This window comes from Canis lupus, chromosome 9 (genome assembly GCF_003254725.2).
Source record: "Canis lupus dingo isolate Sandy chromosome 9, ASM325472v2, whole genome shotgun sequence".
NCBI classification, from domain to species: domain Eukaryota; kingdom Metazoa; phylum Chordata; class Mammalia; order Carnivora; family Canidae; genus Canis; species Canis lupus.
This window is the reverse complement of record NC_064251.1, coordinates 3,516,090-3,535,404: the sequence shown is the minus strand read 5'-3', so window position 1 is coordinate 3,535,404 and position 19,315 is coordinate 3,516,090. Positions and strand designations below refer to the sequence as shown.

General features: G+C 60.2%; 1 protein-coding gene and 1 long non-coding RNA gene across 3 annotated transcripts; one reads left to right on the top strand and one right to left on the bottom strand.

Annotated features, from left to right (window-relative positions):
• Nucleotides 1–397: 397 nt before the first annotated feature.
• Nucleotides 398–8,936, top strand: LOC118355791 (uncharacterized). 2 transcript variants are annotated; one of them, XR_007412781.1, is made up of 2 exons: nucleotides 398–633; nucleotides 5,577–8,936. It is a non-coding gene; the product is annotated as an uncharacterized LOC118355791 (long non-coding RNA). The 2 variants fall into 2 exon arrangements; XR_004818934.2 differs by lacking the exon at nucleotides 398–633 and adding an exon at nucleotides 2,970–4,612.
• Nucleotides 8,937–13,501: 4,565 nt separating this feature from the next.
• SOCS3 (suppressor of cytokine signaling 3) lies at nucleotides 13,502–16,737 on the bottom strand. Its single transcript, XM_035721142.2, has 2 exons — nucleotides 16,543–16,737; nucleotides 13,502–15,974 (listed from the first exon to the last, which is right to left on the bottom strand). The coding sequence occupies exon 2, from the start codon at nucleotides 15,884–15,886 to the stop codon at nucleotides 15,209–15,211; it is 678 nt and encodes a 225-aa protein (XP_035577035.1). The 5' UTR covers nucleotides 15,887–15,974; nucleotides 16,543–16,737; the 3' UTR covers nucleotides 13,502–15,208.
• Nucleotides 16,738–19,315: the final 2,578 nt, after the last annotated feature.

Here is a 19,315-nt window from a genome sequence, read left to right as displayed (position 1 = left end):
CCAGCACCCCGGCAGCTGAGGCTCAAGGGGAGGGGGACATTCCGTGGGCACTGGCCTCACCCAGTTAAGCAAGCCACTTAATCTCCCCATTTGGCAACTTTGTCCTCTGAACAGCAGGTGGGCTGTCGAGGACTCTCCCTCCTGCTCCTGGTGCCCTGGGCAGACCACCTGGGGCTGGTCAGAAAGTCAGCACCTCAGTCCCCACCAGAGGCCTGACGACCAGAGTCTGCATTTTAACAAGATCCAAGTGGTTGGTGCGGACATTCAAGTTTGAGAAGCACCAGGCTGAATGACATGGAGGATTTAGAACACCTAGTGGAGCGGGAGCATGGACAAAGGTCAGCTTCCTCCTCTTCCCTTCCCTGAGCCTCCTCCCACACTCTCTTTGGGAAACTTTTTGCTCCGGAGAGAGGGATTGGGTTAGATTAGCAGGGGCTCGCATTCTGATGGCGTTGCCTGTATTCTGTTTCCTTATGACCATGACGTGGAATAGACCACAAAGATTCTTATCCTGGTTCACAGATGGAAGAATGTGGCCCGAGGGAGTCCAGCAATTGGTCCTAAGGTCAGAGTGAGCCCAAAGGGACACAGGACACACGTGCAGATGCCTGAGGCTTCGACCACCAAGCTAAGGTCACCCATGGAAGTGGTCACTCCCTCTCGTGGGGAGTGGGGGGGCCCAGGGGGCAGCTGGAACCTATGATCATCAAAAAGGTTTGCTGAACAGAGTGTAAAAGGACCCCAAGGGACTGGAGTTTGGTGTCCTAAACGTGACACCAAATGTGACAGTTTAACAATTTGCATTTAATAACCGTTTGGGGGGATCCATCCTGTACTGGACCCTGGGGATCTATCCGACATTGAACCATAAGGACACATGGGTGGGGGCTTACAGTCAAGAAGGGCAGGCCAATGGGACATTGGACATGAGGACAGAGGCCGAGCCGACACGTGCAGGGTCCTAGGAAGACCATCCCCACGGAGAGGTGGAGAGGTGGAGAGGCCCGGTGGCAGCACCTGCAGGGGCCCTGGAAGGGGGTGCGCTGTGGCCACAGGCTGCGGACACTCTGGCGGTGACCTGGCACCCGAGATGGCCTCTCCGGGGTGTAGGGAAGGACCTGGGTCTGGCCAAAAAGGGGAGGGAGGTGGGCGCGGCCTGGGAGGAAGGTGGGGAGGGAGGGGAGCCCTGCCCTAGCGTGCCCTCTGTCCCGGGCGCGCACCCTGCCGGGAAGCCCTAGGGCCGCAGCTGCTCGGCGGGCCCGGCCCAGAATAGCCGCCCTTCCGGGCAGGGCTGCCCCGGCCGCAGCGCCAGCGCCCGAAATAGGGCTCGGCCCGGAGGCCCCCCGGCCGCGGCTGGAGGGCGCAGGGGGCCGCCGGGCTCGGGACCCGCGGGGACCCGGGGAGGGGCGCAGGCCGGGATCCGGGATGGGGCGCGGGGCGGGGAGCGGGGGGGGGGGGCGGGGGGCGCTGACCTCAGCCCCGGGGAAGCCCGTCGGGGGCCGCTGATGGAAGGGCGGAGGAATGCGGGCCGCGGTCCCTCCCCGGTACACGTTGCCCCGGGGAGCGGTTGCCATGGGCACGGGCCTGGGGGGCGGGGTTCACACGCGCGCAGGGGGAGGGGCGGCAGGCGGGCCTCCAGGGACCCTCTCCGCCCCTCCCCCTCCGCCCCGGGGTGTGCGCGCTGCTCCCACCCGCCGGGTGACATGCAGTGGGGGGTTGCGGTCAGCTGCAGTCCTGGGGCCAGGGGGACCTGGGGAGGCTCTCTGCCTGGCCCCCCTTCCTGCTCCCCCAGCCTCCACTCCTCCCCCAGCCTCCACTCACCGGCTCCTGGGCTCAGTTTCCTCGTCTAGTAACCGGTGATAAGTCGTATCTACCATACAGGGTGGTCATGATTAAAATAGAATCATTATGTAATGTGCCCTGTGCTCTATAAATGGGGTCCTCTCTTCCTCCCCGCCCCCTTCCTCCCCAGGCAGGCCTGGGATCCCTTAGGCCTTCCCATGTCACTGTCCTGTGTTTGCACCCCTTCCCCCACCCCTCCCCCTCATCCCACCCCACCTGCCAGAGCATCAACACCCTTGCCCTAACCTTAACCCTTCCCTGTCTTCCCTTCCCCTCAGGGTTACCTTGGAACCCACCTCATACAAGAGGATGGTCCAACTTGTTGTCAGAACCTGCGGGAATCCCAGGCTAAGGTCCAAAAATATTCACGGAGGGTGCAGCCTGGCTGGAGTGAGTCAGCCTCTCCTTCTGAGCATCAGTTGCTGCTTCAGCTGCCCTTTGCAGCTTGGGCCTGGTGGTTGCCAGGACAAGGCGGCCCCTGGAAATCACTGGGATGATCAGCATGGTCTGGGGGTGGGGTTAAGCCGGCCCAGTGCACCTGGCAAGGAAGGGCCTCTCTATCCCCCTTCCCCTCCTCCTTGGGAAGCGAGGCTCTGGCCCCAGGCACAGTGGTACCCCATGTAAGGAAGGGCGGGCCTGACTTACTGTAACTGCCTGGCCAAAAGCCTGATTGTCGTGTGGTTGGGCAGGCCAGCCGGAGAGGGGCCCTGGTGTAGGGAGAGCTCCCAGTGTGTGAAGTGGAGGCAGAGTGTCGCTGTTTTCCCAGGGAGAATCAGTAGACCAGGTGGGGCTACATAGAGAGTCACCCTTTCTCCCCTTGGTGGGGCAGGCCACTACTTCAATGCCAGATTATTGTAAGAAATCAAGCCTGGGGCCGCCTGGGTGGCTCAGTCCATTAGGTGTTGGTCTTGGGCTCAGGTCAGGATCCTGGGGTCCTGGGATTGAGCCCCGCATCGAGCTCCCAGCTCAGCGAGGAGCCTGCTCCTCCCTCTGGCTTGTGGTCTCTCTCTTGCTCACTCTCTTCAAATAAATAAATAACATCTTTAAAAGAAAGAAAGAGGAAGAAAGAAAGAGAGATCTGTCCAGGGGCTCAGCCCCTTTTCAGCAGCATCAGAGCCGCCAGTGTTGACAGAGCACTCGCTGTGTCCTAGGCAATGTGGGTGTTCGCTTGCTGAACCATCACAACCCGGGGGAGATGGGAAGCAGGTTTAGAGACCTACCCAGGTCTCCCAGCTGTGAGGAGGCAAACTGGACCGGGATGAGAAATTAGGCTCCTAATCGCCCCTCCATCTGGCCCCCTGAGTATGGGAACCAGCGGAGCAGCCGGAAGAGCAGATGGCCTGGGGACAGCCCAGGTGCCTGAGCCCCTCCCCCTCGCCTGCTCGGTACTCAGCTGACTTCCTGTCCCTGGAAGAGCAGCTGCGGGTCTGCTGGGGCAGGGCGGCCCCTTCCTGTGGTTCAGGTAGAGCGCAACCTCATGCTTTCTTAGCATCCTCCCTCTCTCCCTTCCCTAGAAGTCAGACCTGGGTACCCCAGATTGCCGCCCAGAGCCTGGGGTCTGCCCAGAGTCCCCAGCGGCAGGTGAGGGTGGAGTGGGCAGAGAGAAGGAGCTGCAGGCCCCGGTTGAGGAGGGCTCCAGGGGACCTGAGAACTCGGCCTTCAGCTCTCAAAGATCACTTGGAGGCCTTCCCCATCCCGTCTCCTCTCTGACAATGGTGAAGAGGCAGATGAAGGCCCTTTAGCATCACATCCCTGGCTCTCCGCGGCCTGATTGTTTGGATTCAATGGGAACATCTGAGGGATGGAGGCTGCTGTGTGCCCGTGTCCACCTCACTTCCAGACACCCAGGGCTTTGCAAAGAGCTGGCTGTTGGGCATCCCCTGGACTTTTCCCTAGGTAACATTGCCAAGGAACTGTGGCACTGGCCAGATTTCCCATGCCTGGCCCGGTGGCTCTACCTCTCTCTCTCTCTCTCTCTCCCATGGAAGCTCGGCATAAGCTTTCTGGAGGATGCTCTTCCTTGTGCGAGGGGTCATCTGAGGTTGCTTACACTGAGCTCCTCACCAGAGAAATGCAGGAGGCATCCCTGCAGCTAAATGAGGCAACGTCTGTGGAGGACCAAGCCATGCCAGGCAGGCTACAGCCGTATGCTCCCTCCCAGAGAGACATCGCCCTTGGCCATGCAGCCCTTGGCTAGGCCAACAGCTGGGCTTCATCCCTGGGTGCCTTTTCAGCCCATCCTTTGCTCAAGGTGTCCTTAACAGAGCATAAAGGGACATTCCACTTGTCTCTCTGCCCAAGAGCAAAGAAGGACACATTTCTCTGGCTCTTCCTCAAAGATGCAAAGAAAGAAAAAAAGATGTTCTTTATCTGAGATCCTACAGACCCAACCAGCAGTCCTGGGTTGAATAGTGTCCCCAGAATTCATGTCCACGTGGCACGTGTGCATCTGACCTAATTTGGAAATAGGGTCTTTGCAGATATAATTAGTTAAGATGAGGTCATAGTGGATTAGTTTGGGCCCTAATCCAATAACTGGTGTCCTTATAAGAAGAGGAGATTTGGACACAGACACAGAGAAAAAGGCTGTGTGAAGACAGAAGCAGAGATGCGAGTGACGCATCTATCCACCAAGGATTGCCAAGGACTGCTGGCAGCCACCAAGCTGAGAAGAGCAAGGAAGGAACCCCCTGCCCCCCAAGGCTTCAGAGGGATTGCAGCCCCACCGACACCTCGACTTTGGACTCCTGGCCTCCAGAGCTGTGAGAAGGTCCATCTCTGTTGTTTTAACCCTCCCCGTTTGTGGTCCCTTGTTAGGGCAGCCCCAGGAAACTTGTACAGCCACCAAATGTCACACTGAGGGCAGTTGAGGAAAACAAGAAGGAAATGTAGCAGGCACACAGAGCAAAAACTGGAAAACACCAAGGAGGAGACGGGAAGTGCTCCCTCAGGGTCTTCCTCTCTCGGGGGACAGGATACAGTGGAACCAGTGGCACAGCCTTGCCATCTTCCTCCGAGCAGGAACAGAGCAGGAGCGTGGAAGGCTGAATGTTGGGTGAATGGGAAGTGTTCAGATCTTGCTGGTCCCAGGGAGCCCCTGCTAATCATCATCATCATCATCATCATGGGACCTGGTCTTGTATCACCCTTATAATGCAGGAAGCAGGTTTTGTTGAGATCCCTCACATAGAGATTAGGAACCAAGGCAAGGCCGTTAGGTGCCCGCCCAAGGTCGTTTGCCAGGAAGCAGTGATCTGGGACACACAGCCAGCTTTCCTGCCCCACAGCCGGCGCTCTGCCCTCTGCCAGTCGGGTGCCGCGGAGGGAGGGGGGAGCAGTGGCGGGATGGCTCCCAAGCCAGTAACCGGTGGGGTTAGCAGGTGCTGGCCATGGGCAGGGTCACGGCAGCCTGCCTGGGTCACTGCCTGGGTTTGGACCCCTGCTCTGTTCCTGGTTAGCAGTGTGATTCTGGGGCGAGTCACAGTACATCCTGTTCGCCAACTCTCCCTATTGAAAAACTGGGGACGATGATAGGACCTAAGTCATGGAGTTGTTGGAGAATTAAGTAAATTCATATGTTTCAAGTGCTTAGAATAGAGTTTGGCACACTGGAAGTGCAGCCATGAAGGTGCGGACTGAATAAAACACGCTGGGGAGGGGGGCGCTCCTTCCCCAGGGTTGGGGCGAAGGAGCGCCCTGTGGGATGGTGAACCTGTCTTCTTCTTCCTCCACAGGCCAGGGGGAGACCAAGGCCAACACCAGTCTCATACAGTCCTTGTCTGTGTCCAGCAAGGAGGGGCCCTGGTTCAGTTGTCTGAATCCTGCCTTCCAGGCTGAGAACACCTTTTGATCCTGGGCCAGGCCAGCGTTTTCCTCCCCGAGGAGAGCTCAGACCCCTGCCATCACCTCCACCCCGAGTCCTGGTTGGTCGCTGCCTAGTTAGCTGTACTGGTGGAGGGACCTAGACTGGGGTGACTCACCGTCACACATCAGCCTATGGAAGGATAGTGCACAGTGCACGGCCCGGGGGATGGTACTGTGTGCTGCATTCACAGACAGAGCCAGAATGTGCTGAGCAGCATGTGCGTGAGCAACGTGTCCACCCTGCACGCGTCCGGGAAGTCCTCCCGTCATCTGTGACCACTTCCTCGCCTGTCTCTTGGGGGTCTGCAGCCTCTACTGGGTATCTGACCCTTTTCATCGGCTCCTCTCCAGATGTCTCTCTTACCAGCCACAGAGCCCAGCCCCGTGACCCCAGGGCCTGTAGACTCTGCCTGAGTTGAGGCCCCTCCCCTCCTGTGCTCAAGACTGACCGGCTCAGTGCTCAGCCTGGTGTGGGCACAAGGTCTCTTGCTGCAGCTGGGCCCCTTGGCTGACCTTCGCAGCTCCTTCTCTTCGACTGGAGAGGCCTGGCAGTGTGCCTGCAGGGCGGGCCCCGCTACTCTCCTGGGCTCCTCCCCTCCACTCCAGGGCTCTGGCCGTAGCCTGGTCAGGGTCCTTGCTGACTTGTCAGCCAAACCCTGGAGTGATGGCCCGAGGAGGCCAGTGGGGAAGCCCCAGTGTGTAGGACAGTAGTCCACAGCCAGGGACTGCCTCCCCCCCATCACTGGGCAATGCTGGTTGGCCAGTTGGTCTCTGAATATCTTCTAGATGGCCTCCCTGCCAGATCCCCTTGCCTACTTTCACCAGGAGCCAACCTTCAAGGGATACTGAAAAAGGCAGTGGATCGCTGGAGGACTACTCCTGGAAGCCAGCCTGCCTCCCTCTCAGAGCAGGCTCCTCCCCATCCAGCCTCCTCTTCATAGGATCCTGTAACAGAAAAGTTACATAGAGGTCATCTCATTTGTCCCCCAGCTTCCAGAAAGAGAGTTTAGGGTGGTATTGGGGTTCTCCGAGGCTTCAAGCAAAATCTCTTACCTTGGGTTGGCCAGAGGTCTAACTGGAATTTCCTTAGGAATTCTATGTCCTTTGGGAGGACAGCTCTGAACATCTGAGTCTCCCTCCTGCAGAGAGGTGGGATGAAGCTGGCATTCCCTACAACCGCCCAAGCTCTCCACAGGTGGAATGACGGCCCTGGGACTGTCTCACAGGGCTGAGCTGGCCTCTGGTGAATGACCGGTGTGGACCCAACTGCCTGAGGAGCCTTTCTAGCCCCCGCTAGGTAGTGGGGACTCTCATATGCAGACGTTAGCAGTAGTGGGGAAGGTACGAGACTTTCGTCAGGTGATGAGTGTTCTAAGTCGGCTTCCACTGCTGATTATCTGCGTGCTTTGGGGCAGGTGTAAATCCCCTCTACACCTTAATTTGTTCACTGGAAAATGCAGTCTATTGCATTTTACCCACCTCACTTGCATCGTAGGCATATAGGGAGCATGGGATGGCACCGCGTAACAGGATGCATCTTGAGAAAAACAGAAACGCTATTTATACAAACATAAGGTACTAAAAATTAAAGATGTCTGCTGGTGTCCCAAACTAAAAAGTTGTGGATGACTTAATATTTTAACGACCTCTGAAACCCAATTATTTAAAGGCAATTCTGCTTTTGTACAGCTACGGGTCTAGTCCTGGTGATGGCCGCGGGGTGCCACCATAATCTGCTGGGTTTTGTAAAGAACATAAAAGAGCAGAAGATACAGTGCCTGGTACAGAGTAGGCATTTGATAAATAATCACAGAAAGAAGGAATAAGAGTGAGTTTCTTCCTTCAAAGAGTTCACAGTTCAGTTTGGAAGAAATCAAGAAACCGTAACACCATGTGACCAAGTGATAAACTCAGAGGATGCCTTCTGAGGGAAGAGAGGTCTCCAGGACTGCAGGAGTCCAGGAGAGCTTCAGGGAGGAGGCGGGAAAGGAGGCCGCCTGGAAGAGAGGGGCAGGGCAGGTGGGTGGGCAATTGGGCTGGATAATCCCAACAGGACGCCACACAGGCTCACAGGTGCGCAAGGGGGTGAAGTGCAGGGCAGATGGGGAAAGCATCCTCATGGAAGGAAGCAGATCTACCAGCGTGGGGTGCAGGGGGTGGGTGCTGACCAGGCTAGGTTTCCACTCAGGGGAGAGCCTGAGGAGTTAGAACCCAGCTGAGAAGAAAATGCTAAAGGAACTGATGTGGATCCTGCAGGGTGGGCCTTGTGTGTGACGTAACGAAAGCAGTATTTTTAGAAGATGAGTCTGGTATGGATATGCCCGATGGGGACATACCACACTTCTTGAAGTTCCCAAAAGTTTTTTTCCCTTTTCCGGGCCATTTCCCTCTTTCAGATCAGTAGAATGCCCCTGTGTCCCACACATCCCACAAGCCGCCTGCCAGCGGAGGGAACACCTGCTGTTTTGCCTGAGCTCACGAGTGTCACCTCTTCTGGGAAACCACTGTAGGTCATTTCCTCCTGGGGGCCCCCCAGCTGTATGCCGTATAACATTTTATTTTTATACTCATTCCTTTTTAGGATACTTCTTGGTTTTCATGTCTGGTTCCCGTTTCGGACTGTAAGCCTCTTGAAGTCTGAATGCCTCCTGGTTGACAGTGATCTCCAGCATTGGTCACAGTGCCCAGAACGGGGTTCCCACCTGCATTGGGATCGCCCTGGAACGTTGTTAAGGCAGGGGTCAGATGCTGCTAACGTACCCTAAAACGCACAGACACTGCAGCCCCCATCACACAACCATCCACAAAGATCATATTGCGAACAGCGCCCCCTGCAGTTGTGCAGCACAGCGGCCTCCTGAAAGACCAGGTTTTATTTTTATTATTATTTTTAAAGATTTTATTTGTTTATTCATGAAAGAGAGAGAGAGAGAGAGAGAGAGAGAGAGAGGCAGAGACAGGCAGAAGGATAAGCAGGCTCCATGCAGGGAGCCCGATGTGGGACTCGATCCCGGGACTCCAGGATCACGCCCTGGGCCAAAGGCAGACGCTAAACCGCTGAGCCACCCAGACATCCCTGGACCACATTTTATATTTCGCCTCTTTACCTTCAACACCTTGTGCGTTATAGATACTACATAATGTTTTCTGTATGTAAAGGAAGACTGGAGATTTGAGGGGAAGGAAATGAAAGGCAATACATTTTCTTGTATAATGTACATAATGAACAAGCATTCTGGTTGTTTTATTTTTTCTTTTCTATATATATACGTGTGTGTGTGTGTGTGTATATATATATATATATATATATATATATATATTTTTTTTTTTTTTTTTTGGTAAGTCTAGCCCCGATTCAGCCTTTCTCTAAGATCCTTGCTATGAATGGCAGCAGTGACCTGTAACCAGGAGAGCGCGCGGTTTTAGCATTCAGAGCCCTAGCTTCTTTTCAGAAGAGAGCCTGGGGCCTCTGGTTCTCTGCAATGCAGCCTTCCAGACCACTGCTGTTGCTTAAGGCCATGCTGCAATGCAGAGCACTCAGGAGTGGGAAGTCCAGAGTTCTCCCCGCTTCTGGGAACAGCCCCCCATCCCCCTCCCTGCACCAGCTTCCACAGGCAGTCCTCATGACAGTGGGTCAGGCTCACCCAAGGATTTCACAAATGCCTGGCCTGTTCCCAGCACAGCACAGCTGGGAGGGCTCAGCACTGGTTGGGGGGGCGGTGGAGGGGAAGGAGCACCGTACTCCTCCCCTGTGGGGGCCCGCTGTTCTCAAGCCCAGGGCCCAGGGGCTGGAGCCCGGGAGAGGGAAGGGCTGCGCTTGCCTGCGCTTGCCACTTGCCCGGCTCGCAGACTTTCCCTCCCTGCTGATTTCCCAGATCGGCGGCTTAGTCAAGGTTCAAGAAGGAAATTCCCTGTCCCTGGAAGAGAGGAGGATTCAGGCTTGTCTTCCCCGAAGGCAGCATCAGCACGGAGTGGTCTGAGAGTCACCTGGAGTGCTGTTGAGTATGCAGATTCCCGGACTATCCTCAGGGCTTCTGATTCAGAAGGAGCCTGGGTTGGAGTCTGGGAGCCGGCAATTTCATCTGCTCCCTGGGGGGCTGGCCGCAGGTGCTTCGGTGCTTTGGGGGGCTTGAGGAGGTTGTGTGTGTGAAGTGTATTTAGCTGAAGGAGCCCTGGATTCTTAGCTGGAGGACGGCCAGCTCCCTCCCCTCCCCCCAACTGGCCGCAGGACCCTGGAAGAAGGAAGGGTATTTTGGGCCTCAGTGTCTCCATCTCTGAAATGGATGTGTTCTGACCTGAGGGTAGGGTAGGGCGATCAACTAGCCTGGCTTGCCGGACTTCCAGGACTGAACTGGGACAGTGCCAGGCAAAGCGGGACAAGCTGGTCACCCTACCTGAGGGTCGGGACAGGATCCTGGATGTGCGATGCACGCAATGTACTGGAAATGTGACTTGAAGATGCATCCTTGGGGCCCTAAGAGCAGTCTGTACTTATTGTATTTATATATTTACTAGTTCATGGTCGGTCACTCCCCCCCCTAAATCTCAGGGGAGCAGGACAATCCGGGCCTTGTCTTGTGCTACACTGAATCCCCTGACACGTTGGATGTGTTCAGTAGCTATTTGCTGAGCGAGTCAAAGCGCGACTGAGGGGCTGGGGGCTCTGGGGCTCCAAGGTCCGGATCCCCGGACAGAGAAGGTGTGCTCCGGGAGGCGGGGGGTGGGGGGCAGGGCTCGCCAGCCTGGAGGGAGATCTGGCTCCCCTGGGAGGAGAAAACTTGATTCACTGCTGGCCGGGAAAGAGTCGGTGCTTTCTGAGCAGCTCCTCTCGGAGGGTCAGTGACCCCCGGTGACGGAGGGCCGCCTCCCCCCCACCCCCGCCAGGAGCCCGGGGCGCGCGGGTCCACCCTGTCTCCTCCCCCTCCCGCCCCCCACCCCAGGGAGGTGCGCCTGGCAGCCTCCCCGTCGAATTTCCTGGCACTCCGCTGAGAATAAACAGCGCTCCGCGCCCGTAATCCCGTTGTCACGGCGACCGCTCTCCGCGGGGCGGGGGCGGGGCGGGGGCGGGGCGGGGGCGGGGCCTGCCTGCGCGTGCGCACTCCGCTGGGGCGGCGGCGGCGGCGGCGGCGGCGGCGGCGGCGCGGGCGCGGGCCCGGGAGGTGCCACCCGCCGGGCTCAGCGCGGACATTCTTCGCATAGCTCCGCCAGGGCTCCCGCGGCGTCCGGGAAGTGACTCTTCCTGGCAGAGGCCGGCCTGGGAGCGACGCGCCCGCCCGCACGGGAGGGGGCGGGACGCGGCGCGGGAAGGTGCGTCCCGGGCCCGGCTCCTCGCACCCTCGGCCTGGGTCTCCCCGGGCCGCCCCCGCGCACCGTGGCCCCCGCCGCTGCTCGGACGCCCTCTGTGGCTCCCCCCACGCCCGCTGTCTCTGCCTGGCACCCTGGCGGTGCCCCCTCCCGAACCTCCTTCCTCGGTCCCTAGACCAGGACCCAACGTACAGGCTAATTTTCCATCCCCAGCTCCCCTGTCTGTGGCCTCCTTCCCTCCCTCCCCCAGAGCAGGCCTTAGATTTCCCATTCCTGGCTCCAGCTCATCCGGAGGCCTGCCCAAAAACAGCACCACCCGAGAGAGCATAGGGCCTCTTGGGGGTGGATTCTTACACGCCAGGAGCAGCAGAAGGGGGCACAGGGCCTGGAAGCAGCAACCTCTCCCCCTCTCTGTTGGCCAGGGACCCCCAGCTCTGCTCTTCTTAACTCCACTGAGGCATGAGTGTCTGCTCAAGCTTCTTGGTTCATCTGGGAACCAGGACAGAGAGCCCCCTTACGTCCTTGGGAGGGGGGCATTCTGTCCCCCAAAAGGATGGAGACGTACAAAAAGATTTCAGCAACCGGAGGGTAGGATGAGAGGGGAAAACAGGAAGGAGCGCTCAGGAGCAGACCCATCAGAGGGAGAGATTCTTGCCTGATGTTGCCACTAGTTTGCTGTGTGAATTTAAACTAATTGCTTTCCTTCTCTGGGACTCCGTTTCCTCGTCTGCCAAAGTAGAAGGTTGGTCTAGTTTGTGGTCTGAAAACGGAGAGACAGATAAAAGTAAAGGAAGAAGGATGGGGGAGGGTGGCGTCAAGGGAAAGGAGTCAGGGGTCTTCCTGCCTCTGTGTTTAACCATCCAGCGGGGGCAGGAGGACAGCTTCCTCCTGGGTCAGAGAAGATCAAGCTGGGTAGGTTAGTGCCCTGTGAACGGCTGGACACTCTGGCTGAACAGCCGCCTTCTGGGCAGAGGACGGGGACTTTGTTCCAAGGTTCCATCGAGCCAGTCCTTCCATCAGCTCTACAGCTCTCTTCTGAAGGCAGAAGGGGGCCGACTGGCAGACCCTTGGGCAGGGAAGAGCCTGCCAGGAGCTTCCCAGGTCCCACTGGGTCCCCTCACCTGACCCTGTGCTCTGGGAAAGTGACCTTCCCTGGGTCTGCATCCCCAGTTCCAGAAGCAGTGGTCTCTCTGTAGTGGTTCCTACATGCTCTGTCCACTCAGTAGTCATCCCTAGCCTGATTCTTGCCAGTTTACATGATTTCCCCCCAAAGTCTAGGATATGGGAAAGAAAAAAAATCACTTTATTTACTGTTAGTTGCCTTTTGGGCACTGATTCCTGGAGCAGCTTATGTGGGCCCCCTGGGGCCAGGAAGAGGCGTCTGGCGTGTGTTTCAGGCATCTGAGGCTTAGGGGGCCCTGACTTGGGGACCATACTCCTCTCTCCAGCTATCAGGACTGGGGCTTGGCGGGGGGAGGAGGAAGCATGTGTTTTTAACACAACCCTAATGCTGAAACCCCAGAGGGGGGTAGTCACCTCATGGCCTTGCAGGGGTATGTACGGGGCAGGGGTGGGGGGCAGCCCTGGGCCCATACCTAGTGCTTCAGGAGGCAGAGGTCACAGGTTTGGAAATCCAATGCTCCCAAGTTCCAGTTCTGTGTCTTTCCCACATTCCCAAGTGGTGTGTCCTTGGGCAGGTTGCTTAACCTCCATGAACTGGAGTGGCTGCCCCCTCAGGCGACAAATATTTACTGAGCACAGTTCTAGGCATCAGGAGCGACCAGTGTAAGCCCCCAGCTCCCATGGAGCGAAGTCATATCTCAGAATACGGAGGCGATAACACCTGCCTGCCTCGTGGGGTGGGGGGGGGAAGGTTAACCCAGATAGCCTCTAAGTGCCCAGGGAGTGGGAGTGACTAAAATTAGGCAAATAGATGGGTGCTGTCCTTGCGAGGCACGGGGCTGTCCACGGCTCAGGCTGGGTCTCCCAGGGAAGGAGGGAAGTTGGAGGTGTTGGGAGGCAGTGCCTGTGGGGACCACCCCTCCCCCCACCTCCCATGAACCCGGCTGTGCTGAGGTCACGGGTCACCGCCAGGACCCCGGAGTCTGGGCTTTCTCGGAACACCTCCTAGCCAAGGAGCGCCTCTAATAGCCTGGAGTCTAAAAGCTTTGACCACAGCTCAGCTTACTCCCTGCAAACCCTTTGAAGCGCTTCCTTCGAACTTGCTTTGCATATTCTGGTCAGATCTGAATCAGACTAGCAGGAATTACCCCTCTCGGTACAGTCTAGGTGGCTGCCTTAGCTTGTCAGTGACGTGGTGAAAACGAGCTCGATTCCACGGCGAGGAGCGCCCCGGACGGCAAGGGGGCAGAGCCTGCACCCCCGCGGCACCCCCCCTTCCTCCCTCCCCTCGGACGCGGCGTGGGTGCGGGTGAAAGAGAAAGCAAGAAGGCAGGGAAGGGGCGGGGGTGGGGGGAAAGGCTCCAGTCGCTTTTCATTAAAAAATAGTGCTCTTTATTATAAATTACTGAAATGTTTCTTTTTTGAATATAAATATAAATATGTGCAAAGTTTGACTTGGATTGGTATTTTGTTGAGTTCTTCAAGCATTTCCTAACAGCCTCGAAGGCCTGGGTGGGGGAGGGGAGAGGACTGGAGGTGGAATCTTTATAAAAGACAGAGTGATTGAGGCAGATTGTAAACATTATTAAAACAAAACAGAACAAAAAAAAACAAAAAAACAAAACAAAAACGAAGTAACAGGAAAAAAAAAAAAAACAAACACCCCAACACACAGCTGCCCCATCCAGCCCAATACCTGATGCAGAAAACTTTTGTGTTTGTTTTGTTTTCCCCAAAAAGAACAGTTCCAGGTAATTCCATCGCTGCTACATTCCTGTTAACTTTTCACTGATCAGTGCTATTGCAGAGCGGGAGCAGCTGGGGTGGCAGGGGCCCCAGGCCCTCAATGACTTCCTGCCTGTGCCCTTCCCCCGCCCCCCACCCCCCACCCCCCAGGTGAGGAGGGCCGTGGGACCCGGTGGCCCTGCTCTGCCACCGTGAGGCACCTGTGACTGGCCAACACCGAGGGGCTCGCATTCCTCCAGTGCTCAGGCTGGAAGGGGAGCATGCGGGCCCTCCACCTCCGCCCACGCCTCCCCCGCGCGGGGTGGCCGGCAGCCTGCCCTCCGAGGAGCCCTTGGCCTCTGCCTGGATTGGCTGAGTGTGTGGCTTCTTGTGTGCCAGTCCCTATCCATGGGACAGGGAGCATTTAAGGCAAATCTCCTAGCCAGACAGTCAGGAGGCATAAAGGAGAATCCCTCAACTTCTCCGTCCAGGATCTGGGGTCAAAGATGGCTCATCTCCTCCATCCTCTCCACCCCACCGCCACCCAGGTGCCCAGAAGGTAGGGCAGGGATGGGGACAAGAACTGACCAGCCCGTCCTTCCCCCTCCAAATGCCACTTCCCCCTTAAAACGGGGGAAGGGCCCTGGGCTGCCAGGCACGGGATGGGACTCTGGGACCTGGGTTTCTGGTGGCTGTCCCAGAGAGGGGGACAGAAGAGCCCCCTTCAGGTCACCTACTGCCCTTAGCCCCTCTCCCAGAGCCAGGGGAGGAGCATGCAGCCGCCCTCCTCACCTGGGAGGGACAGTGGGAGTGGCCATTGCCCTGACCAGCCAGCAGCCCTGAGCCCCCCCCCCCCCCCCCCCCCGGGGGACCGTTGCCTGCACCTTTTTCCAGGCCAGAGACCTGCTCGGGATTAAAGCAACCTCTTAAACCAAATCAAAGAGCAAACAAGTTCCGTTGGAAAGTTTGAAGACTCCCCAGCAGTTCTCACTAGTTCAACACTCCTGCAGTGTCCCCCCCCCCCCCGGTTTGGAAATGCAGGGGGAGTTGAGGAAGCCAAGAGGAGAGAATCCACTGCTGTTGTCGCCGTCTCCACCGGGCCAGCAGGCTCCTCCGGAGAAGCTGGAGTGGGGGGCGGGGCGCTCAGGTGGCACTCCCCCTTCCCTCCAACACATTCCAGGACCCGCCTGCCCCATTCTGCAGGGGGGGAGGGCCGACGGGAGGGGTCTGTCCACCCCCCTGGCTCACCCAGAGCTGCAGGACTCTCCCGGCTGGATTCTTGTGCTTTGTGCCATGTGCCACGGAGGAGAGGGGACCCAGGCTCCTCGCCCCGACCCCTGCCCTTTGCTCTTTAAAGCGGGGCATCGTACTGGTCCAGGAATTCCCGAATGGGCCCAGGCAGCTGGGTGACTTTCTCGTAGGAGTCCAGGTGGCCATTGACCGTCTTCCGACAGAGATGCTGGAGCGTGGCCACGTTGGAGGAGAGGGGCCGGCTCAACACCAGAGGGATCTTCTCGCCCCCGGAGTAGATGTAGTAGGCTCTCCTGGGGGGATTCCCGGGGAGCGGCTGGGAAGGCGGCTGCTCCGACACCTCGGAGGAGGGTTCAGTCGGTGGAGCGGGGAAGGAGGGCGCGCCGGGGGGCGGCATGTAGTGATGCACCAGCTTGAGCACGCAGTCGAAGCGGGGCACGGGCTGCGTGCTCCGGGGGTCGCTCTGCAGCGAGAAGCTGCCCCCCTCGCACTGGATGCGCAGGTTCTTGGTCCCCGACTGGGTCTTGACGCTGAGCGTGAAGAAGTGGCGCTGGTCCGAGCTGTCGCGGATGAGGAAGGTGCCCGCGGGCTCGGCGCTGAGCAGCAGGTTCGCCTCGCCGCCCGTCACGGCGCTCCAGTAGAAGCCGCTCTCCTGCAGCTTGCGCACTGCGTTCACCACCAGCTGGTACTCGCTCTTGGAGCTGAAGGTCTTGAGGCGCAGGCTGGTGTCCAGGGGGCGGCTCATCCCGGCGGCGGGAAACTTGCTGTGGGTGACCATGGCGCACGGAGCCAGCGTGGGTCTGCGCGGCGGCGGCTGCAGCTGCTCGGCGGCCTCCGCACAGCGGCCGCTACCGCATCCCGGGGGGCTGCGGGGAGGAAGGGGCGCGCCGCGTGAGTGCCCGGAGCCCTCCAGCGCGCCCGGCCCGGCCCCCGCCGAGCGGCCGGGGCACCCCCGCCCCCGCGCCCCGCGCGCGCCCTCCTTCCCACCCGGGCACCCCGCCCCCGCCCCCCGCCGGGCGGCCCCACGCAGCCCCCTCCCCAGCGCGCGCCGGGGGGACACCGAGTGGGAAACTCGGGCGCGGGACTTGGGTCTCCGGGCGCGTGGCCGCGGTGGGGAGCGGCAGGGGGACCCCCGGGGCGCTCGGGGCGCCGCTCAGTCCGGGGGCCCCGGGCGGCGGGGACGGCGCGAGAAGCCCGAGGCATGGGGGTGGGGGGAGCGGGGAGGGGACCCGAGGAGCCCGAGGGCCCAGCCCTGGGTCTTCCGGGAACCTGGGATCTCCGGCTTCCATCCGCTCTGGCCCCTACCTCGTCCCCTCCCTGCCGGGAATGACCCGGGAAGGGGAGGGGAAACCGGGAAAAGCTCCCGGGACGAGCGAGCCGCCCCCCGCGCCCCGCGCCCCGCGCCCCGCGCCGCGCCCCTCCCGTCCGTCCTACCTGGTCCCGACACGGAGTCTCCGGCCCCGGGGCTGCGCCTCCTACGGTCCCCGAGGCTGCGCCCAGATGTTGGCGGCCGGGAAGTCCACAAAGGGCCTCGCGCGCGCGTCCCTCGGGCTTCGCCGGGGCGCCCGCCCTGCCCCCTGCGCGTCCCCGGGCCGGCCGGCGGGGACGAGGCGAGGGGCCGCGGCGGGAGCTGGGCGGGAGCTGGGCCGGAGCGGCGGCGGCGGCGGCGGCGGCGGCGGCGGGGGCGGCGGGAGCGGAGTCGGAGCCGCCGCCGAGGCCGCGCGCGCGGGTATATACGCGGCCGCCGCGCCCCGCCCCCCCGATTCCTGGAACTGCGCGGCCGGCCTTCTTGTAATGTTTAGTCACTACTCGCAGCAATGAAAGGCTGCGCGGAGGGCGAAGGAGGGGCCGCGGGCGGCCGAGGGCGGGCCGCGAGCGGGGCCGGCACCGGCCGGGACGCGCGCGCAGACAAAGCGCGGCGCGAGGCGGCCCCGGCGGCCGGCGGGCGCGGCGCCAGCCCCGGCGGCGCGTTCCTGGCAGCGGCCCCTCCCCCCGCGCTCCGCCCCCAACTTCTCATTCACACTTTCCCCCTCCCTTCTAAGAAGGCCGCTTTCTGGCAGAGGCGGGGGCCCCGCTCCGGGAGCGCGCGGGCAGTTCCAGGAGGCCGGGCGGGAGAGGCTCCCGGCTCCCCTTCCCTTCTTCGCAGGCCTCGCGGGGACACCCCCCCGCCGCCCCCACGCGGGCTGCCCGAGGCCCCGATCGCCGCCCCGGGAGGCCCGGGCGGCCGCGAGGGAAGCGGGGACACCCCGGAGCCGGGCGGCGACACGGGGGCCGGGCCTGGGAGCCGGGAGCCGGGAGCCGGGGCGGGTGGGACCTGGTCGCGTCCCCGCGGCGGAGCGGGCGTCCCAGCCTTGCAGGGGACGCAGCCTGCGTGGCAGCGGTCGGGCCCCAGCCCCTCGGCCCGCCGCCAGGTTCTCCGCCGACGCGGACACGAGTGCCGCCCCGCGCCCCGGGAAGCCAGAAGCGGACCAAGACCCGCGCTCGCACCTCTGCGTGTCCGGGCTTCCGCGGGGCGCGGGGCGCGGGGCGCGGGGCGCGGGGCGCGGGGCGCGGGGCGCGGGGCGCGGGGCGCGGGGCGCGGGGCGGGTCCGGCCAGGTGCTCTCGCCCCGCGGGACCGGCCCCCCCGGGGCGAGCGAGGGCCCCACCCCGCGCCCCGCGTCCGCTAGAGGGCGCCCCGGGGTCTCGCAGCCCGAGCGGAGCTCCCAGCTGCTCCTCCCCAAGCCCCGGAATGGAAACGCGGGTGGGTGGTGGGAGTGGGGGCGGGCCGGGGTGGGGGGGGGACCTTGCCGCGGGACTCAGGACCGTTCTCATCGCGGTTGGAATTAGACCTGGGCACTAAAGACCAGCAGCGGAGGAGTTCCAGGAAACCCTTTGCAGGAGTTCAGCCCACTTCCAGATGGGCCTGCACCACCAAGAACGTGTCCAGCCTCCCCCACCTCCGAGGGTGGGGGTCTGGTCTGTCCCCCAGCCCTGGGGGGGTGAGGAGGTGTGTGTGTGTGTGTGATGAATGTTGGATTTGCTCTTGGTCACGCTGGCTTGGATGTGAGCGCCTTGGGCTCACCAGGACCAGCTGTTATGAAGGTTGTTCGGAAGTTTTGCAATCTGTCCCCAAACGGGCAGACACCTCAGGACCCGTTTAAATTCCACTTAAGTCGTCACCCTTCGGGACCCCGGGGCTGTGGGATTTGGGGCATGCCCTCTTCCCAAATGTCACCCTATTGAAGACAATGAGCCGGAAAGGAAGGGAGAGACTCGGACAGCAGGCATCCTGGGAGTCCAGCCCACGGAGGCCTGCATGGCAAGTGGACAGGCACTTGACTGCCTTGGCCCCTAATTGTGCTGTCAACTCTCTCCCTCGTGGATGCCGGGACTACGTGAGATTTGGGCAGGACACCCGGCCTCTCTGGGATTCCGTTTGCCATGTGTAAAATAATAACAGTAGCCTCTTCCCATGGGAGAGCTGAGGTCACAGAACACGAAGGGCTTCTGCACATCCAAGCATGCTAGAAATGGGAGTGATTCCGACTCGTTCTTCCTCAGCTTCTCCTAGGAGCCAGTAGTAAGGAGGAGGTCTTCATTTCTAGTTGCTTCCGCAGAGGGGGAAATGGATTTATTCAACACGTTTCACAAATACTGGGCTCTGCGTACCAGGCATTAGGCTGGGTGTTGAAATCTCACCATGAATAAGACCAGATCTTTGCCCTCAAGATGCTTGTGGGCTAATGAAATGGATCCTCCTCCTCTCGAATGAGGAGTTGGTTCTCTCCCTCGGCCAGGAAAAGGACACGAGGAGGCTGCACCATGACCGTACACTTCTGTGCTGAGCCTCTGAAGGACAAGGAAGACTCACAGGGAACAGCCCTCGGGTTAATGGATGAGAAAGTGCTTTGTAAATTATAATGCTCTGACACAAGTCAGGTTCATTCATCCAGTCCACAAACCTTCATTGAGCGCCTGCTTTTGCCAGGCACGGAGCGAAGTGCTGGGAAGACAGAAGTGCTGGGTGAATCCTGCAGGGAGACAGGCGAGGAGAGAGGCAAGCCCCCCCCCCCCCCCCCCAGTGAGGAGCGGCTGGAGAAAGGGGGTGATCCTGATGACGACCCTAGGACACTGTGGAAGCTGGCTTGGGGGTGGGGGGTTGTTAAAGGTGGGAGGAGATGAGGAGGAGGAACAGCCTTGGAACTCTGGCAAATTCCTAGTCGGAGA

Coding starts and splice junctions, on each gene's coding strand:
- SOCS3 (XM_035721142.2), bottom strand. CDS start 15,886: ATGGTCACCCACAGCAAGTTTCCCGCCGCCGGGATGAGCCGCCCCCTG.